The sequence below is a fragment of the Oncorhynchus tshawytscha genome, linkage group LG18 (genome assembly GCF_018296145.1).
Source record: "Oncorhynchus tshawytscha isolate Ot180627B linkage group LG18, Otsh_v2.0, whole genome shotgun sequence".
Classification (NCBI taxonomy): Eukaryota; Metazoa; Chordata; class Actinopteri; order Salmoniformes; family Salmonidae; genus Oncorhynchus; species Oncorhynchus tshawytscha.
Genome location: NC_056446.1, coordinates 24,199,864 through 24,219,970, shown reverse-complemented (window position 1 = coordinate 24,219,970; position 20,107 = coordinate 24,199,864). Strand labels below are relative to the sequence as shown.

Genomic DNA, 20,107 nt, shown 5'->3' with positions numbered 1-20,107 from the left:
CATTCTTCTTGCCAATGTCCAGTCTCTTGACAACAAGGTTGATGAAATCCGAGCAAGGGTAGCATTCCAGAGGGACATCAGAGACTGTAACGTTCTCTGCTTCACGGAAACATGGCTCACTGGAGAGACGCAATCCGAAGCGGTGCAGCCAGCGGGTTTCTCCACGCATCGCGCCGACAGAAACAAACATCTTTCTGGTAAGAAGAGGGGCGGGGGCGTATGTCTTATGGCCAACGTGACATGGTGTGATGAAAGAAACATACAGGAACTCAAATCCTTCTGTTCACCTGATTTAGAATTCCTCACAATCAAATGTAGACCGCATTATCTACCAAGAGAATTCTCTTCGATTATAATCACAGCCGTATATATCCCCCCAAGCAGACACATCGATGGCTCTGAACGAACTTTATTTAACTCTCTGCAAACTGGAAACGATTTATCCGGAGGCTGCATTCATTGTAGCTGGGGATTTTAACAAGGCTAATCTGAAAACAAGACTCCCTAAATTTTATCAGCATATCGATTGCGCAACCAGGGGTGGAAAGACCCTGGATCATTGTTACTCTAACTTCCGCGACGCATATAAGGCCCTGCCCCGCCCCCTTTCGGAAAAGCTGACCACGACTCCATTTTGTTGATCCCTGCCTACAGACAGAAACTAAAACAAGAAGCTCCCACGCTGAGGTCTGTCCAACGCTGGTCCGACCAAGCTGACTCCACACTCCAAGACTGCTTCCATCACGTGGACTGGGAGATGTTTCGTATTGCGTCAGACAACAACATTGACGAATACGCTGATACGGTGTGCGAGTTCATTAGAACGTGCGTTGAAGATGTCGTTCCCATAGCAACGATTAAAACATTCCCTAACCAGAAACCGTGGATTGATGGCAGCATTCGTGTGAAACTGAAGGCACGAACCACTGCTTTTAATCAGGGCAAGGTGTCTGGTAACATGGCTGAATACAAACAGTGCAGCTATTCCCTCCGCAAGGCTATCAAACAAGCTAAGCGCCAGTACAGAGACAAAGTAGAATCTCAATTCAACGGCTCAGACACAAGAGGTATGTGGCAGGGTCTACAGTCAATCACGGACTACAGGAAGAAACCCAGCCCAGTCACGGACCAGGATGTCTTGCTCCCAGGCAGACTAAATAACTTTTTTGCCCGCTTTGAGGACAATACAGTGCCACTGACACGGCCTGCAACGGAAACATGCGGTCTCTCCTTCACTGCAGCCGAAGTGAGTAAGACATTTAAACGTGTTAACCCTCGCAAGGCTGCAGGCCCAGACGGCATCCCCAGCCGCGCCCTCAGAGCATGCGCAGACCAGCTGGCCGGTGTGTTTACGGACATATTCAATCAATCCCTATACCAGTCTGCTGTTCCCACATGCTTCAAGAGGGCCACCATTGTTCCTGTTCCCAAGAAAGCTAAGGTAACTGAGCTAAACGACTACCGCCCGTAGCACTCACATCCGTCATCATGAAGTGCTTTGAGAGACTAGTCAAGGACCATATCACCTCCACCCTACCTGACACCCTTGACCCACTCCAATTTGCTTACCGCCCAAATAGGTCCACAGACGATGCAATCTCAACCACACTGCACACTGCCCTAACCCATCTGGACAAGAGGAATACCTATGTGAGAATGCTGTTCATCGACTACAGCTCGGCATTCAACACCATAGTACCCTCCAAGCTCGTCATCAAGCTCGAGACCCTGGGTCTCGACCCCGCCCTGTGCAACTGGGTACTGGACTTCCTGACGGGCCGCCCCCAGGTGGTGAGGGTAGGCAACAACATCTCCTCCCCGCTGATCCTCAACACTGGGGCCCCACAAGGGTGCGTTCTGAGCCCTCTCCTGTACTCCCTGTTCACCCACGACTGCGTGGCCATGCACGCCTCCAACTCAATCATCAAGTTTGCGGACGACACAACAGTGGTAGGCTTGATTACCAACAACGACGAGACGGCCTACAGGGAGGAGGTGAGGGCCCTCGGAGTGTGGTGTCAGGAAAATAACCTCACACTCAACGTCAACAAAACTAAGGAGATGATTGTGGACTTCAGGAAACAGCAGAGGGAACCCCCCCATCCACATCGATGGAACAGTAGTGGAGAGGGTAGCAAGTTTTAAGTTCCTCGGCATACACATCACAGACAAACTGAATTGGTCCACTCACACAGACAGCATCGTGAGGAAGGCGCAGCAGCGCCTCTTCAACCTCAGGAGGCTGAAGAAATTCGGCTTGTCACCAAAAGCACTCACAAACTTCTACAGATGCACAATCGAGAGCATCCTGGCGGGCTGTATCACCGCCTGGTATGGCAACTGCACCGCCCTCAACCGTAAGGCTCTCCAGAGGGTAGTGAGGTCTGCACAACGCATCACCGGGGGCAAACTACCTGCCCTCCAGGACACCTACACCACCCGATGCTACAGGAAGGCCACAAAGATCATCAAGGACATCAACCACCCGAGCCACTGCCTGTTCACCCCGCTGCCATCCAGAAGGCGAGGTCAGTACAGGTGCATCAAAGCTGGGACCGAGAGACTGAAAAACAGCTTCTATCTCAAGGCCATCAGACTGTTAAACAGCCACCACTAACATTGAGTGGCTACTGCCAACACACTGTCAATGACACTGACTCTACTCCAGCCACTTTAATCATGGGAATCGATGGGAAATGATGTAAATATATCACTAGCCACTTTAAACAATGCTACCTTATATAATGTTACTTACCCTACATTGTTCATCTCATATGCATACGTTGATACTGTACTCTATATCATCGACTGCATCCTTATGTAATACATGTATCACTAGCCACTTTAACTATGCCACTTGGTTTACATACTTATCTCATATGTATATACTGTACTCGATATCATCTACTGTATCTTGCCTATGCTGCTCTGTACCATCACTCATTCATATATCCTTATGTACATATTCTTTATCCCCTTACACTGTGTATGACAGTAGTTTTTTTTGGAATTGTTAGTTAGATTACTTGCTCGTTACTACTGCATTGTCGGAACTAGAAGCACAAGCATTTCGCTACACTCGCATTAACATCTGCTAACCATGTGTATGTGACAAATAAAATTTGATTTGATTTGATTTGAACTATGAGCCCTCCTAACCTTGTTTCATCTCTGTCTCTCTCTGTATCTCTGCCTGTCTTTCACACTCCCTCTAAAACCCTAAGCTCTAAATTAAATCTCTCTCTCTCTCTCTCTCTCTCTCTCTCTCTCTCTCTCTCTCTCTCTCTCTCTCTCTCACAAACACACATACACATCAACAGCTTCTCACTCGGCTGGCAGGCGAGGGCACAAATTAGCATGGAATAGCAGGCTGTGTTTTGATGAGCTAATATCTGTCAACCAACCTCCAAGCCTGTGACCATGACACTGTAGCCAAGCTTTACACACACACACACACAGGTTTGGCGTATGTGATGCTCCATCAGTCTTTCTTTCAATTCAATTCAATTCAATTCAAGGGCTTTATTGGCATGGGAAACATGTGTTAACATTGCCAAAGCAAGTGAGGTAGACAACATACAAAGTGAATATATAAAGTGAAAAACAACAAAAATTAACAGTAAACATTACACATACAGAAGTTTCAAAACAGTAAAGACATTACAAATGTCATATTATATATATATACAGTGTTTTAACAATGTACAAATGGTTAAAGGACACAAGATCAATTAAATAAGCATAAATATGGGTGTATTTACAATGGTGTTTGTTCTTCACTGGTTGCCCTTTTCTCGTGGCAACAGGTCACAAATCTTGCTGCTGTGATGGCACACTGTGGAATTTCACCCAGTAGATATGGGAGTTTTTCAAAATTGGATTTGTTTTCGAATTCTTTGTGGATCTGTGTAATCTGAGGGAAATATGTCTCTCTAATATGGTCATACATTGGGCAGGAGGTTAGGAAGTGCAGCTCAGTTTCCACCTCATTTTGTGGACAGTGAGCACATAGCCTGTCTTCTCTTGAGAGCCATGTCTGCCTACGGCGGCCTTTCTCAATAGCAAGGCTATGCTCACTGAGTCTGTACATAGTCAAGGCTTTCCTTAATTTTGGGTCAGTCACAGTGGTCAGGTATTCTGCCGCTGTGTACTCTCTGTGTAGGGCCAAATAGCATTCTAGTTTGCTCTGTTTTTTTGTTAATTCTTTCCAATGTGTTAAGTAGTTATCTTTTTGTTTTCTCATGATTTGGTTGGGTCTAATTGTGCTGCTGTCCTGGGGCTCTGTAGTGTGTGTTTGTGTTTGTGAACAGAGCCCCAGGACCAGCTTGCTTAGGGGACTCTTCTCCAGGTTCATCTCTCTGTAGGTGATGGCTTTGTTATGGAAGGTTTGTGAATCACTTCCTTTTAGGTGGTTGTAGAATTTAACAGCTCTTTTCTGGATTTTGATAATTAGTGGGTATCGGCCTAATTCTGCTCTGCATGCATTATTTGGTGTTCTACGTTGTACACGGAGGATATTTTTGCAGAATTCTGCGTGCAGTCTTTCTCTCTCTCTATCTATCTATCAATTTCAATTCAATTCAAGGGCTTTATTGGCATGGGAAACATGTGTTAACATTGCCAAAGCAAGTGAGGTAGATAATATATAAAGTGAATATATAAAGTGAAATAAACAATCAAAATTAACAGTAAACATCACACATACAGAAGTTTCAAAACAATAAAGACATTACAAATGTCATATTATATATATATATATACAGTGTTTTAACAATGTACAAATGGTAAAGGACACAAGATCAAATAAATAAGCATAGATATGGGTTGTATTTACAATGGTGTTTGTTCTTCACAGGTTGCCCTTTATCTATCTATCTATCTATCTATCTATCTATCTATCTATCTATCTATCTATCTATCTATCTATCTATCTATCTATCTATCTATCTATCTATCTATCTATCTATCTATCTATCTATCTATCTATCTATCTATCTATCTATCTATCTATCTATCTATCTATCTATCTATCTATCTCTCTCTCTCTCTCTCTCTCTCTCTCTCTCTCTCTCTCTCTCTCTCTCTCTCTCTCTCTCTCTCTCTCTCTCTCTCTCTCTCTCTCTCTCTCTCTCTCTCTCACTCCTCTCCCTCTCTGTCCTCTCACTCCTCTCCCTCTCTGTCCTCTCTCTCCACTCTCTCTCACCCACTCCTATCTCTCTCACTCCATTCTCCATCTCTTTCACACTCATCTCTCTCTGTCTCTCCTTTCTTTCACTCACTCTCTCCTCTCTCTCCCTCACTCCTCTCTCTATCTCGCTCACTCCGCTCTCTCTCTCTCTCCTCTCTCCCTTGCTCCCTCTCTCACTCCTCTCTAACTCATTCCTCTCTCTCCCTCTCTCTCTCTCATTCTCTCTCTCTCTCCCTCTCTCTCTCTCTCACTCTCACTCCTAGCTCTCTCTCTCACTCCTCTCTCTCCCCTCTTTCTCACTCCTGTCTCTCTCTTTCACTTTCTTTCTCTCTCTCACGCCTCTCACTCCTCTTGCTCTCTCCTCTCTCTCACACGCCTCTCACTCCTCTCTCTCTCTCTCTCTCTCTCACACGCCTCTCACTCCTCTCTCTCACTTTATTCCTCTCTCTCTCGCACTCCTCTCTCTCTCTCTCTCTCTCTCTCTCTGTCTCACACTCCTCTCTCACTCTCACTCCTAGCTCTCTCTCTCACTCCTCTCTCTCTTTCACTCCTTTATCTATATATCTATCTCTCTCTCTTACTCCTCTCACTCATCTTTCTCTCTCTCCTCTCTCTCTTACTCCTCTCTCTCTCCGGTCTCTCTCACTCCTCTCTCTCTCTCTCACTCCTCTCTCTCTCACTCCTCTCTCTCTCCCCTCTCTCTCTCACTCCTGTCTCTCTCTTTCACTTTATTTATATCTCTCACTCCTCTTTCTCTCTCTACTCTCTCAATCTCTCTTTCACTTTATTTCTCTCTCTTACAGCTCTCACTCCTCTTGCTCTCTCTCCGCTCTCTCTCTCACGCCTCTCACTCCTCTCTCTCTCACTTTCTTCTGTCTTGTACTCCTCTCTCTCTCTTTCACTTTATTTATTTCTCTCTCTCTCTCACTCCTCTCTCTCACTCTCTCTCTCTCACACACTTTCTTTCTCTCTCTCACTCTCTCTCACTTTCTTTCTCTCTCTCACTCCTTTTTCTTTCTCTCTTCACTCTCTCTCACTCATCTCTCTCCTCTCTCTCACTCCTCTCTCTCCCCTCTCTCTCTTTCAATTTATTTATCTCTCTCTCACTCCTCTCACTCCTCTTTCTCTCTCTCCTCTTGCTCTCTCACTCCTCTCACGCACTCTCTCTCTCACTTTTTTTCTCTCTCTCACTCCTCTCTTTCTTTCTTTCACTCTTTCTCTTCCTCTCTCACTCCTCGCTCTCTCTGACCCAGAAGCATGTGGAGCCAAGCCACCAGTTTAATTCTCTCTCCCATAGAGACCTCCACACCAGTTAAAAAAAGACCCACTCTCCTATGGAGAGGAGAGAGAGAGCGAGGAAGGAATAGGGAATGAGAGAAGAGAGAGAGTGGGAAACACTGGAGCTTCATTAGGATGGATAATTAATATGGAAAAGAGAGAGTGCCTCTGTTTCCCCTCCAAAAACCACTGAATTCCCATAGAATAGAGTATGACACAAACAACACAAAGACAACCTGACGAAGGCAACTGATTTCCCTTCATCCCTGCTGTTTAGACATAACAGCCTCCATCTCCAGAGCTGTGAGAGAAAAGAGGAGCAACAGAAGGGCTCTCCACGAAGCTGGCCCTGATGATGGAGCAGCGTTTGGGCAATGTTTTGAGAAGTGTTCGTCAAATCCACTAAGAACGGTACTTACCCTGGCTTAGAGTCTACTGCCCCCCCTATCACTCTGCCTGTCTCATCAATGGCCTCCTCCTCAGACATAAGCCTGGCAGCTAGAAGAACCAATGTCCTACAACCAACCTCCACACCCCAAAAATCCCCAATAAATAGAGAGGATGTCATGCACCATGAAAGGAGACAGTGGAGGTCAGGTTTGAGACATCACTTTTGATGACAACAGAGGATTGTCCTTGTCCTTGAAGGTCTTGATTAGGGTTGCAAAGCTACCGGGAATATACCAAAGTTACCGGAATCTTCTGAAATGTTGGTAATTAACATGTAATCTATGGCAATTTATGGTAACTTTGGTAATTTAAACATGAATAACTTTTAATAAATGTATTCATGGCTGTTTTTTAAAAATCATCTTATTTTATTATTTTTTATCTATTTTACATGTAATAAGGCCACACAAAGGGGCAGAGATCATTACAGACACCTGTGATCATCCGAAGTACGCAAAAAGACCACTAGATATCATCTTATAAAATACCCTCCAAAAACTTGAAAGTTACCAAAATTTGGGTACTTTACTGTTAAACTAAAGTTTTTAGTAATATACCCTCCCTTTGCAACCCTAGTCTTGAGGGTGTACTGGATGTTTGTCACACTGTGAATGTATCTCTCCATTTCCCCCCTTCCTCTTCTTCTAATGGGAGAGATTCACCCAGCATTGACCCATAGAGAGCCTCTCAGACAACGATGGCTGTGCCCTCTGCCACCAGGATGGGCCCATCAGAAAAGAGAGAGGGTGGGGGAGGAATGAGAAAGTGGGAGGTAGAGAGAGGGGGAAGGGTTGCTTTGACTTCAAAAGAGCAGCTGAAAGCCCTTTTGTCACATCTGCTCCTGCAACGCCCTCTACTGCTCATCCTGTGTCTCCTTGACCGGCCGCCACTCCCCCAGTACTCTCTCCCTCTCTCTCTCTCTCTCTCTCTCTCTCTCTCTCTCTCTGTTTGATTGTGTGGGCAGAGACAGGTGTGCTGGAGTCAGAGCAGATCCCCACCAGCTGCAACGTGTTCCATAATCGAGACCTCTACAAATACTGCCACTAAGTAAAATACTGCCAATAAGCCCTGCCACTTCAACACTGACAGATCGTAATCTCTGCTCAGTCAGTCTACGTTTCTAGCCGTTTGTTACTATTCAGATCCTGTTATCCTGTTGTGCCTGTTTTCCTTGCCTGACGCTGCTTTCCTCTCTGCTACAGTTCTGCCCGCTCTGACTCTGGTCCCTTTCTCCAGTCCCACATCTCGTCATCCTGCTACTCTGTCCTGGATTCCCCACTCTACTACTCCCTTGGATTCTTCTGCTTACCCTGTCTCAACCCCTCTTTCTCCAGCCTCAGCCTCCGCACCTGGTTTCCAGCAACCTGCCCGAGCTTCTCCTGACCTGCACTTCATCTCCCCCTGTGTTTCAATAAATACTTTGGTTACTTCATCCCAGTCTCCTCGTCTGAGTCTGCTCTTTGTTTCCCCTGTTCCACTCCGCGTAACAGTATGATCTGGCCAAAGAGATGAACCCAGTAGACTCTGCTACTCTCCAGCAAACCCTCGTTGGCCAATGCGCCCTGCTCGAACAACATGACCAAGCCCTGAAGACCCTTCTGGAGCACATCAAGGAGCTTTCACAGAGCCTGTCTGACCTACAGGGCTGACCCTTAACCCAGAGCTCACAACCAGTTCCAAGTCCTCCACTCCCGGAGCCGTTTTCTCCAACTGCTGAGTGTTACTATGGCAACCTTGGAGCTTGCAGAGCCTTTTTGGTACAGTGTTCACTAGTATTTGAGCAACAGCCCTACTCTTCTGCTAGCGAACGGGCCAAGATTTCCTTTCTGATTGGCTGCCTCCGTGGAGCAGTGCTTTCCTGGGCCATGGCGGTGTGGGAGAGTCCCCCATGGGCTTCTCCTACTCCAGATTCACGGAGGAGATGAAGAAAGTCTTCAACCACCCGGTCTGTGGTAAGGATGCCTCTAAACGACTCCTGTCCCTCCATTAAGGCCCCCATAGTGTTGCTGAGATTGATGTGAGTTTCGCACCCTCGCCACTGAGAGTGGCTGGATTGAGTCCCTTCAGGGAGCATTCCAGAACACACTCACTGAGACCTTCAAGGACGAGTTGGTGTCCAGGGATGAGCCTGAAGGACTTGATGAACTCATCTCTCTCACTATCCGCATCGACAACCGTCTCCGGTAGCATTGGAGGGAGAGGGTAGGTAGGATTGCATGTCCCATAACATCTGCTTCTGTGCCTTGTCCTCCTTCTCTGACTGCATCCCATCTCCAGGCTCATCCTGATCCTAAACCCATGCAGCTCGGCCGGGCCCATCTCTCTCCTGAGGAGAGGCAATGACGAATCGGCGCTAGGAGCTGCCTATACTGTGGCCAGGTTTGTCACTTTGTCTCCACTTGTTCCCTGCGTCCAGCAAAAGAGGGGGCTCGACAGTAGTGGGGGATATACTGTTGAGCCAAATCGCCTGCCCATCTTCTGCCAGACCCCTGCTTGAAGGCAACCTTATGTGGCAGAGCCAGGCTTTTCCTCTGTCTAATCTCATCGATTCAGGCGCCGACGAGAACTTCCTGGACCGAGGTGTTGTTGCCCAGTTGGGCCTGGACACTGTCCCACTCAATTGACCCCTCGATGCCAACGCTCTCAATGGACAGCTCCTCGCCCCGTGTCTGTGAGGGAACCGTCCCTGTCATCATGCGTCTCTCTGAAAATCACCAGGAAAAGATCCGTTTCCACATTGACTGTCCTTACTCTCGACTGTCCTTACTCGACTGTCCTGGTTCTTGGCCATCCATGGTTAAAGCTACACAACCCACAGATTGACTGGACCAACGGAAAGGTAACCAGTTCATTTTGAAGAGTTAATTTTGTCACTCAACTTGTTTACATTTTGTCCATCCCCCTGCCTTGTCTGTGCCCTAGTTCATTTCAGAACCTCCGGATCTGTCATCAGTTCCTCCCGAGTATCACAATCTAGTTCCTGTGTTCAGCAAGCACCATGCCCTGTCGCTGCCGCCTCATCTGCTGTACGACTGCGCCATTGACCTCCAGCCTGGAGCTCCTCTCCCCAGTAGCCGGTTGTTTAACATCCAGGATTCTCTGGCTGCAGGACTTATCAAGCCATCTTCCTCCCCAGTGGGTGCTGGGTTTTTCTTTGTGAAGAAGAAGGATGGGTCACTGAGGCCGTGCATAGACTTCCGTGGGCAGAATAATATCACTGTTAAGAACAAGTACCCCTTGCCTCTCATCAGCTCTGCTTTCCCCCCTCCATGGTGCCACGGTGTTTACCAAACTCGACCTCTGGAATGCCTACCACCTTGTCCACATAAGAGAGGGGGACTAGTGGAAGACTGCATTCAACACACCACTTGGTAACTTTGAGTATTTGGTAATGCCTTTTGGTCTTACTAACGGAACACACTCACGCTCCTGCTGTGAACCTAGTCAATGACATGCTGAGGGATGTGATTGGATGCTTTGAGTGTGTCTATTTAGATGATATCCTGATTTTTTTCCAAGGACCCTGAGGCTCACCAGTAAAACGTTTTCCAAGTTCTTCAATGGCTGTTGGAAAATAAGCTTTTTGTTAAAGCTGAAAAATGTGAGTTCCATGCTGCCACAGTGTCTTTCCTGGGTTATATTATTGCACAGGGACAGTTACGTATGGACCCCGCCAAGGTCATGGCAGTCACAGTGGTCTGTGCCCTCCAACCTGAAGCAAGGAGATGAGTACAGCGTTTCCTGGGGTTTGCTCATTTTTACCGATGTTTCATCCGCAACTACAGCCATCTGGCAGCCCCTCTCACTACTCTCACCTCCACCTCCACTCCATTCCACTGGACTCCTGAGGCAGAGGCAGCATTCCTGGAACTCAAGCATCACTTCACCTCCGCTCCGGCCCTTACTCAGCCTGACCCAGAACTCCAGTTCATTGTGGAGGTGGACGCCTCTGACACCGGGGTAGGTGCTGTTTAGTCTCACTATTCCCCCTCTGATCAGAAGGTCAACCCATGTGCATTATTTTCCCGTCAGCTCTCACCTGCAGAGAGGAATTTTGACATCGGAAACCGGGAACTCCTGGCAGTTGAGCTGGCTCTAGAGGAATTGCGTCACTGGCTGGAGGGCTCTGTAAACCCCTTCATTGTGTGGACTGACCATAACAACTTGTCCTACATCCAGACCGCCAAATGTCTGAACTCCCGGCAAGCCAGGTGAGCCTTGTTCTTTGGTAGAATCAATTTCATACTCACTTAATGCCCCGGTTTGAAGAATACCAAGCCTGATGGCCTCTCTCGCCAGTTCACCACCGACAACACGGGTACCGAGCCAGAAGCCATTGTGCCATCCACCTGCAACATTGCCGCCGTCACCTGGGAGATCGAGTCCCGTATTCCGCCAGGCTCAGCAGAACCAGCCTGACCCAGGTAACGGTCCTAGTAATGCTCTGTTTGTTCCAGATTGTGTTCGCTCTGATGTTCTTCAGTGGGGCCATTCTACCCACCTCACCTGTCACCCTGGTATGAACCTCACCTTCCTGCGTCAGCGCTTTTGGTGGCCCACCATGGAGAGAGATGTCCGGGGGTTTGTCTCAGCCTGTTCGGTTTGCGCCCGGAACAAAACCTCCACTAAACCGACTTCCGGTCTGCTGCACCCTCTTCCCATACCCAGTCACCCCTGGTCACACATAGCTCTGAACTACGTCACTGGCCTTTCCCCCAGTTAACGGTAACTCCGTCATCCTCACCTTTATTGTCAGGTTTTCCAAAATGGCTCACTTCTTCCCCTCTCCAAACTCCCGTCCTCCAGAGAGACTATGGACCTGTTAGTAGCCCATGTGTTTGGTCTGCATGGCATCCCCACTGACATCGTTTCCGACAAAGGTCCCCAGTTTACCTCCCAGGTATGGAGATCCTTCTGTTCAGCTCTTGGTATCAATGTCAGTCTTTCTTCTGGATGTCACCCCCAGACCAACGGCCAGACCAAACGGGCCAACCAAGAGATGGAGACTGCCCTACGCTGATTGACTTCTGATAACCCTTCCTCCTGGAGCACTCAGCTACCCTAGGTTGAATATGCCCACCTCACCAACGACTCATCAGGTATGTCGCCCTTCGAGTGTGCTCTGGTTTACCAACGCCCCTTGTTCCCTACCCAAGAGGTTGCGGTTCCCTCTGTCCAGGACCATCTCAGCCGTAGTCACCGTACCTGGAGGAAGGCCCGGGCTGCCCTTCTTCGTGTCTCAGACAGGACCCAGTCCCAAGCCAACCGTTGCCAGGCCTCAGCTCCAGACTACACCCCAGGTCAAAAGGTATGGCTCTCATCGAAGGACCTGCCATTGAAGGTAGCATCGAAGAAAATTTCACCCCGAATCATTGGTCCCTTTGAAATTGACCGTGTCATTAACCCCTCTGCGGTGCGCCTGAAACTCCCAACCTCTCTCAGGATCCAACCTAACTTCCATGTATCCCTGATTAAACCTGTCTGCTCCAGTCCCCTGTCTCTTCCTGCAGCAGCTCCTCCACACCCTCGGCTCATCAATGACCATCCTGCCTGTACCGTCCGGCGGTTTCTGGACGTGCACCATCGTGGCTGGCAGTACCTGGTGAACTGAGAGGAATACAGGCCTGAGGAGCGCTGCTGGGTGCCTCGCAGTCACATTCTGGACCCCTCCCTCTTACGGGATTTCTATACTTCACACCCAGATAAGCCTGATCGGGCTTATCTGGGTGGTGCCAATAGAGGGGGAGGGGTAATGTCACATCTGCTCCTGCAACGCCCTCTATTGCTCATCCTGTGTCTCCTTGACCTGACACCACTACCCCAGTACTCTCTCCCTCTCTCTCTCTCTGTGTGTGATTGTGTGGGCGGGGACAGGTGTGCTGGCAACGTGTTCCATAGTCAAGACCTCTACAAATTCCACACTGACAGATCGTAATTTCTGCTCAGTCAGTCTCCGTTTCCAGCCATGTGTATTACTATTCAGAACCTGTTGTGCCTGTTTTCCTTGCCTGATGCTGTTTTCCTCTCCGCTACAGTTCTGCCCGCTCTGACTCTGGTCTCTGTCTCCAGTCCCACGTCTCCTCATCCTGCTACCCTGTCCTGGATTCCCCACTCTACTACTACATTGGACTCCCCTCCGGACCTGCTTGCCCTGTCCCATCCCCTCTCGCTCCAGCCTCAGCCTCCGGACCTGCTTAACCTGTCTCAACCCCTCTCGCTCCAGCCTCAGCCTCTGCACCTGGTTTCCAGCAACCCGCCCGCGCTTCCCCTGACCTGCAATCCATCTCCCCCCTGTGTGTCAATAAATACCTGGGTTACTTCATGCCAGTCTCCTCATCTGAGTCTGCTCTTGGGTTCCCCTGTTCCACTCCGTGTAACACCTTTGAAGGCTTTGTGGATATACTTGTAAAGATCACTTTCAACAAATCTTTCTTTTCATACCGGTACGCTTATAGCTACAGTATGTACCTAGTATGTGATACTGGTAGGTCCTCATAGTCTGTGGAATGTTTTATGTAGTGGATATAGATGATTATCCTACAATGCCCTTGCCAATTCTTAAGGTCTCCAAAAGCTACACATTGAAACAACATATGAAGAGACAGCACTTCCTCTCCAGTTTTGTGTCTTTAACAGATACAAATTATTAATTACTGGCAAACATTTCTCACTGGCACTAGTGGTATCTGCTTTAATTCCACTTGGTTCCACTTGGTTTAATTCCACTCCAATTTGCATACCGCCCAAACAGATCCACAGATGATGCAATCTCTATTGCACTCCACCATGCCCTTTCCCACTTGGACAAAAGGAACACCTACGTGAAAATGCTATTCATTGACTACAGCTCAGCGTTCAACACCATAGTACCCTCAAAGCTCATCACTATGCTAAGGATCCTGGGGCTAAACACCTCCCTCTGCAACTGGATCCTGGACTTCCAGACGGGCCACCCCCAGGTGATGAGGGTAGGTAGCAACATATCTGTCATGCTGACCCTCAACACTGGAGCCCCTCAGGGGTGCATTCTCAGTCCCGTTCTGTACTCCCTGTTCACCCACGAATGCATAGCCAGGCACGACTCCAACACCATCAAGTTTGCAGACGACACAACAATGGTAGGCCTGATCACCGACAACGATGAGACAGCCTATAGGGAGAAAGTCAGAGACCTGGCCGGGTGGTGCCAGAAGAATAACCTATCCCTCAACGTAACCAAGACTAAGGAGATGAGTGTGGTCTACAGGAAAAGGAGGACTGAGCACGCCCCCATTTTCATCGACGGGGCTGTAAGGTTGAGAGCTTCAACTTCCTTGGTGTCCACATCACCAACAAACTAAAATGGTCCAAACACACCAAGACAGTCATGAAGAGGGAACGACAAAGCCTATTCCCCCGCAGGAAACTAAAAAGATTTGGCATGGGTCCTGAGATCCTCAAAAGGTTCTACAGCTGCAACATCGAGAGCATTCTGACTGGTTGCATCACTGCCTTGTATGGCAATTGCTCGGCCTCCGACCGCAAGGCACTACACAGGGTAGTGCGTGCGGCCCAGTACATCACTGGGGCAAAGCTGCCTGCCATCCAGGACCTCTATACCAGGTGGTGTCAGAGGAAGGCCCTAAAAATTGTCAGACCCCAGCCACCCCAGTCATAGACTGTTCTCTCTAGTACTGCATGGCAAGCGGTACCGGAGTGCCAAGTCTAGGACAAAAAGGCTTCTCAACAGTTTTTACCCCCAAGCCATAAGACTCCTGAACAGGTAATCAAATGGCTACCCGGGCTATTTGCATTGTGTGCCCCCCCAAACCTTCTTTTACGCTGCTGCTACTCTCTGTTTATCATATATGCATAGTCACTTTAACTATACATTCATGTACATACTACCTCAATTGGCCCGACCAACCAGTGCTCCCGCACATTGGCTAACCGGGCTATCTGCATTGTGTCCCGCCACCCACCAACTGCCAACCCCTCTTTTACACTACTGCTACTCTCTGTTTAACATATATGCATAGTCACTTTAACCATATCTACATGTACATACTACCTCAATCAGCCTGACTAACCGGTGCCTGTATATAGCCTCGCTGCTGTTATTTTTCACTGTCATTTTACTGTTGTTTTTATTTCTTTACTTACCTATTGTTCACCTAATACTTTTTTGCACTATTGTTTAGACCCTGTAAGTAAGCATTTCACTGTAAGGTATTCGGCGCACGTGACAAATAAACTTTGATTTGATTTGGTTGCCTTGGTGACATGCGTGTCTGGAAGTATGTGGCACAAAGCCACCCTTTGCCCAAAACTACCCAGAAATTAGTGCCTTAAAGGCTTGTGCCTTACCTGCCAATGAGGAGGAACTCTCCTCCAGCCACACCCAGACGTCTCATAGCCATTAGGAGGCCGCGTACAGTCATTCCCTCACAGAAACACACCACCACGCGAGCCTTGGGCAGACGTTCACGGAGCTTCTTAAGCAGGCGGTCAAAGTGCTTCTCCCCAGCGTTGCTGTAGATCTTGTCAGAGTGGGCGATGCACAGACCCTCCTGGGTGGCCAGCTCCTTGAAGGCCTCCATGCCACTCTCCCCATAGTTTCCTAGGGTTCAGAGAGAAACGGAGGGGTAAGTCACCACTGCAGACACAAAATGGCCAACGAAGAGTCACCATTTTGGAACAGAAAATGCTCAAGTTCCTCCAGGCTGATAGTGACTGGATTCAGCCAAACTAACAACTGTGGTAGTCTGATGACTTTGAGTCATCAGGCCGTGAGTGTATTGTGACTGTGCTGCTGTCCTGATCCATCTTCTGATATAGCCAGATAGTCTAGTGCCTACTGATTGCAATCAGGGATGCTGAATGGGGTGGAGAGGACTGTGCTACATTCTCCCATGATAACATCCTAATCAGTTGTACAAGCTTTGCAATGCTGTCTTATTTTACATACATAGACTGTGTCTGAAATGGCATCATATTACCTATGCAGTGCACTGCTTTTGACCAGAGCTGATGAAGCTCTGGTCAAAAGAAGTGCACTGTAGATGAAGGGTGCCATTTGGGACGTAGTCCTAGTAGTGCATGGCGGATGCTGCAAAGACGATTATGTATATTCAAAGTGCTGGCTTCAATCAAAGATGTGTCTGCAATGTTAATGCAGTGCCTTTGTTTACACAATCATTGTCCTCATACACACCTGTCTTATTCTGAAAAATGAGAAAAGGCTGAATTGGCAGCACACTAATGCATTACTCTGGCATGATATTATAGACTAGGCTCCAATTGTTAGTTTGCCAGTATAGCAGTTCTATCTGAACAGGTGAATTCACATAATGGTTGATCAATTATAAACCCCTTAGATTCATAGCATTTCAATGTAAGGATTTCAGTGTTGTATTCAGACAAATTTTTCATATCAATTAACATATTCACTCAATTTTCATCTCACCGCAGATACTACACTTTTAACCAATCCAAAAGCATTCCCAAAGTGCAGAAACACCATTTACCCAATACACTTAATATTCTAAACGTCAAATAGGCAAGTAGGCCTATAGTTCAAACTGAAGAGATGTGTTTAGTTAGATCCAATGAATCCAATGTTGTAGCCATCACATTGGGCAAAATGGTCCTTGTAGAAGATCAAAACAGGGGCCCTGTACTCTGACTGTGGCTACTACACATACTGTTATCCTCTACTGTTTTCCTTCACATACAACACCCTTATTATGCCAACACTCTTATCTTTGGTCCCAGTGGACTGCTACCTACCAGGTCTGGTGACAGCCAGATACCTGGCACCCCCTAGCTGAGCCTCATGGCACTTCACCTCCACTCTCTTCTGGCCCTGCCTGCCCCTCAACCTGACCGTGACCTGTGAACTTTGTGACCCCCCTACAGGTTTCTAGTCTTGAAAAAACAGACCCTAGGTAACACAGTAACTAATGTCTGGTTTCAATGATGGACTCTTTTGGCATAGAGGAACTACGTCACTGCCTCAATGCTAATAAGAGGAATAAAAACGTTCTGAGGAATCTCCCAACAAATCACGATGCAGACATGCCAAAATGTCATGATTCAAAAGCGACATTTTCAGGCACAACCTTTATAGTGGTTTTGGTTAAGATAAGTGATGCATACTAGCCACTTGTGAAAATCACTCATTAAAAATAACCTCTGTGATTTCCATCTTGCTAGCGACTATTTTGTGTTTTATTCAAGCGGATAAAGTAGTAGCATAGGCAGTGACGTAGTTGCAAAAGAGTCCATCATTGAAACCAGACCTTAGTCACTGTGTTGCCTAGGGTCTGGTTTTCCAGACTAACTGGTTTCTAGGTTCCACCTTTACAAGCTGATTCAAAGTTCGACCCTCCCTTTAGGGCCTGTCTATCACATATCCCTCTAACAACTCCCAGAATTCCTTAGTGGCCATACACTCCGCCTGGCAATCATTACCTACTCTCATCATTAGGTACATTTCATTGAGGTTTACGCTGAGGAGCCTTGGCTAATTGCTAATGGCAGAGATTTACTTGTAGTAACTACAATTGAGCTATCTCCACATCTCATTCTACGCTCTTCCACTTACAATAGTGGTAAACTGGTGAAAGAGTTTTATGTGATTGAGTTACATGGTGTGTGTTTGCATTGTGGAGTACTCTACTGGTATATTAACAAGTTCAGCACCCTGGACAGCACACTCACACACAGCCGATAACACCTTCAGACAAGTGCTGCTGAGAAGCTATGTGGGCTGCTGTATTGATGTGCAGGTATTTCAGGTATTGAGGGGTATTGCCAGAACCCCTTTGCAAGCTGTGCTTAGACTACACATCCCTTCCAACCAGGGGTTAGATATGATGGAAACACCCTCAACACAGTAATTCTGCTACATCTGAATAGCAATAACACAGATGGGAGTTGATTTCTATCAATACACATAACGGGGGAACTTTTGTATGTATTATTTACACACATAGAATTAGAATTACTAGTATGGATGGACCAGCGGGATTCTATTTCTATGATTCCACCCAGAGATACTTTAAATGACTATTTAATGATGTGGTTCCAACACCTGTAACCCCAGCCTGATAGTAGGCTACACCACACAGAGCAGAAGGGAAACAGTCCATTAGTGCCCCTGTTGAATATGGATAGGGTGATTGATTAATTAAGACATGCTTAGGAATAATGAAGACGATAGAGCATGCCTGTTATTTTCTAATGGAATAGAATTAGCATCAAATTTAACATCCTGGGAGACAGAACATCTAGCATCTAATTTCCTTTTAATATAAATAGATACCAATAAACACCCAAATGCATTTCCATTCTGATAACATTGACCACAATTTGACTGAATTGTGGCTTGAGAGATTGGATGTGTTGCTGGGGTGTAGGTGTGATGAACGGCTAAAGAACCGACTTTGCCTGTGGTGTGTGAATACTTATACTGCACCAGATGTATAGTTCTGTCTGGAGAGCGGGAATTCCATTACACAGCAAGTTTCCCTCCAAAGCAATATTGCACATAGGAGCACACCCATAGGGAGGACGACAGGGAGGAGGACACACATGCTTGCTAGCAAGTACTTATCTGTGTACAAACCACATTAACAATTTATCCACCACCTCTCTAGCTAGGCATATTTACCTTAACCATTATCTTATCTCAAACCCAAACACATACGAGACAAAATCAACTTGACAGCATGTAAAAACCCTCTCCAAAGCCGAGCCAGTCCTCCTATGCCTACTGGGCCTAATCCTATCCTACCCCACACACAGCTTTCAGAACCCCTGTGTTGAGTGGGTTGAGTGACTCACCCTCCGTGTGCACCGCAGACACGTAGGTCCAGTTGTAGCGTTGGACTATGTCCAGCATGGCCCGGGCCTGGAGCGTGTCAGAGGGCACGACCCGCAGGAAGTACTTAAACAGAGTCTTGTCGCTCAGGTCGATACTGGTCGCTGAGTAAGCAATCTGAGGAATGTTGAAGAGCTGTAGGAGGTTCTGTACCTGGATGGCAACGGAGCTGGAACCCGGCCCAATCACCCCCGCAATAGGCTTCTTGGAGGGCGGGGGTTGATTGGACGGCGTGCCGTCTATGCACCACTTGGAGCCGTCCTTGTCATCCCGGATGGAGATGAGGGAATCCCGGATGAACTCAATGCTCTGCTCCAGGGCCACGGAGGAGTGCCAGCAGGAGTCCCGGATCTCACAGCCCAGGCTGATGTTGGGGAGCAGGAAAGGGTCGGAATTGATTCTGTCCAGGGTGTGGAACATGGCCTCTACCCGCTGGATGCCGTACTGCTCCCGAACATCCCCACACTTTCGATCAGCCACTTTTTCAGCAGACGGCTGGTGGTGGACGGAGAAGAGGGCACCGATTATCACATCTCCATCCATCCGGGCCACGGAGCGGGGTGCGGCTCGCGGGACTGCCGACCGCTCATAGATGTTGCTTTTGTGGGACAGCACGAGGACGTCGAAGAACAGTGTCGGAAGACACAGGAGCGCGAGGAAACCCATATTTACATGTGCCATATTCCACATCATGTGAGCGGTGCCAGCTGCACGGGCGTACTATCCGCTCCGGGCAGTTGAGCAGAAACGTTGACAGTCTCTCAGTATATCCACGTTTAACCCAGTGACCATTGTTTGGAAACACAGCACCCTGAGCATATCCAAGCAGACCTGGAGAGAGATCATAAAAGATCAAGCAAGATTGTGAAGGCAGCAACAGATATGCAACGTTTTACAGTTATCATATAGTCTCTATATTACATGGGTTTGAAAATAATGGTGGCCCTCGCAATAAACACAAGCATATTCTTATTAAATTGACTAGGTTCATAGCCCAAACACAACATGCCTACTAGAAATAAGGCTAATTCAGTATCCATTTGCAAACAAGAACTGCAGAACATAAGATTAAATTCGATTAAATTCAATATACTTTATTTATCCCACGGGGGCAATTATCATTACAAGTTTATTGAGAATAACACTGAAGTCAATTTTTTTTAGTCGTTCGATTGTCTCAGACAGGTAACATAAATTATAGCATACTTAACATTTGAGACAGTTTATCATCGTTTCCCGCAATTTCCCCATAAGAGCATATGGCAATCGTACGGTCCATTGAGAAACCGAGTTGCCCGGAAGGCAATTTCAGGACATTGGACAGCGCA

General features: G+C 47.4%; 1 protein-coding gene across 2 annotated transcripts in view; it reads right to left on the bottom strand.

The window, feature by feature from the left end:
* Positions 1-20,107, bottom strand: part of LOC112217708 (metabotropic glutamate receptor 1-like) — a 48,663-nt gene that overhangs the window by 27,901 nt on the left and 655 nt on the right. For both annotated transcript variants that reach the window (XM_024378184.2, XM_024378185.2), the window contains exons 2-3: positions 18,743-19,610; positions 15,263-15,515 (exon numbers count right to left, since the gene is read on the bottom strand). In XM_024378184.2, the coding sequence (XP_024233952.1) occupies positions 15,263-15,515; positions 18,743-19,472 (983 nt within the window). In that variant the 5' untranslated portion in view covers positions 19,473-19,610. The remainder of the gene's footprint in view (positions 1-15,262; positions 15,516-18,742; positions 19,611-20,107) is intronic.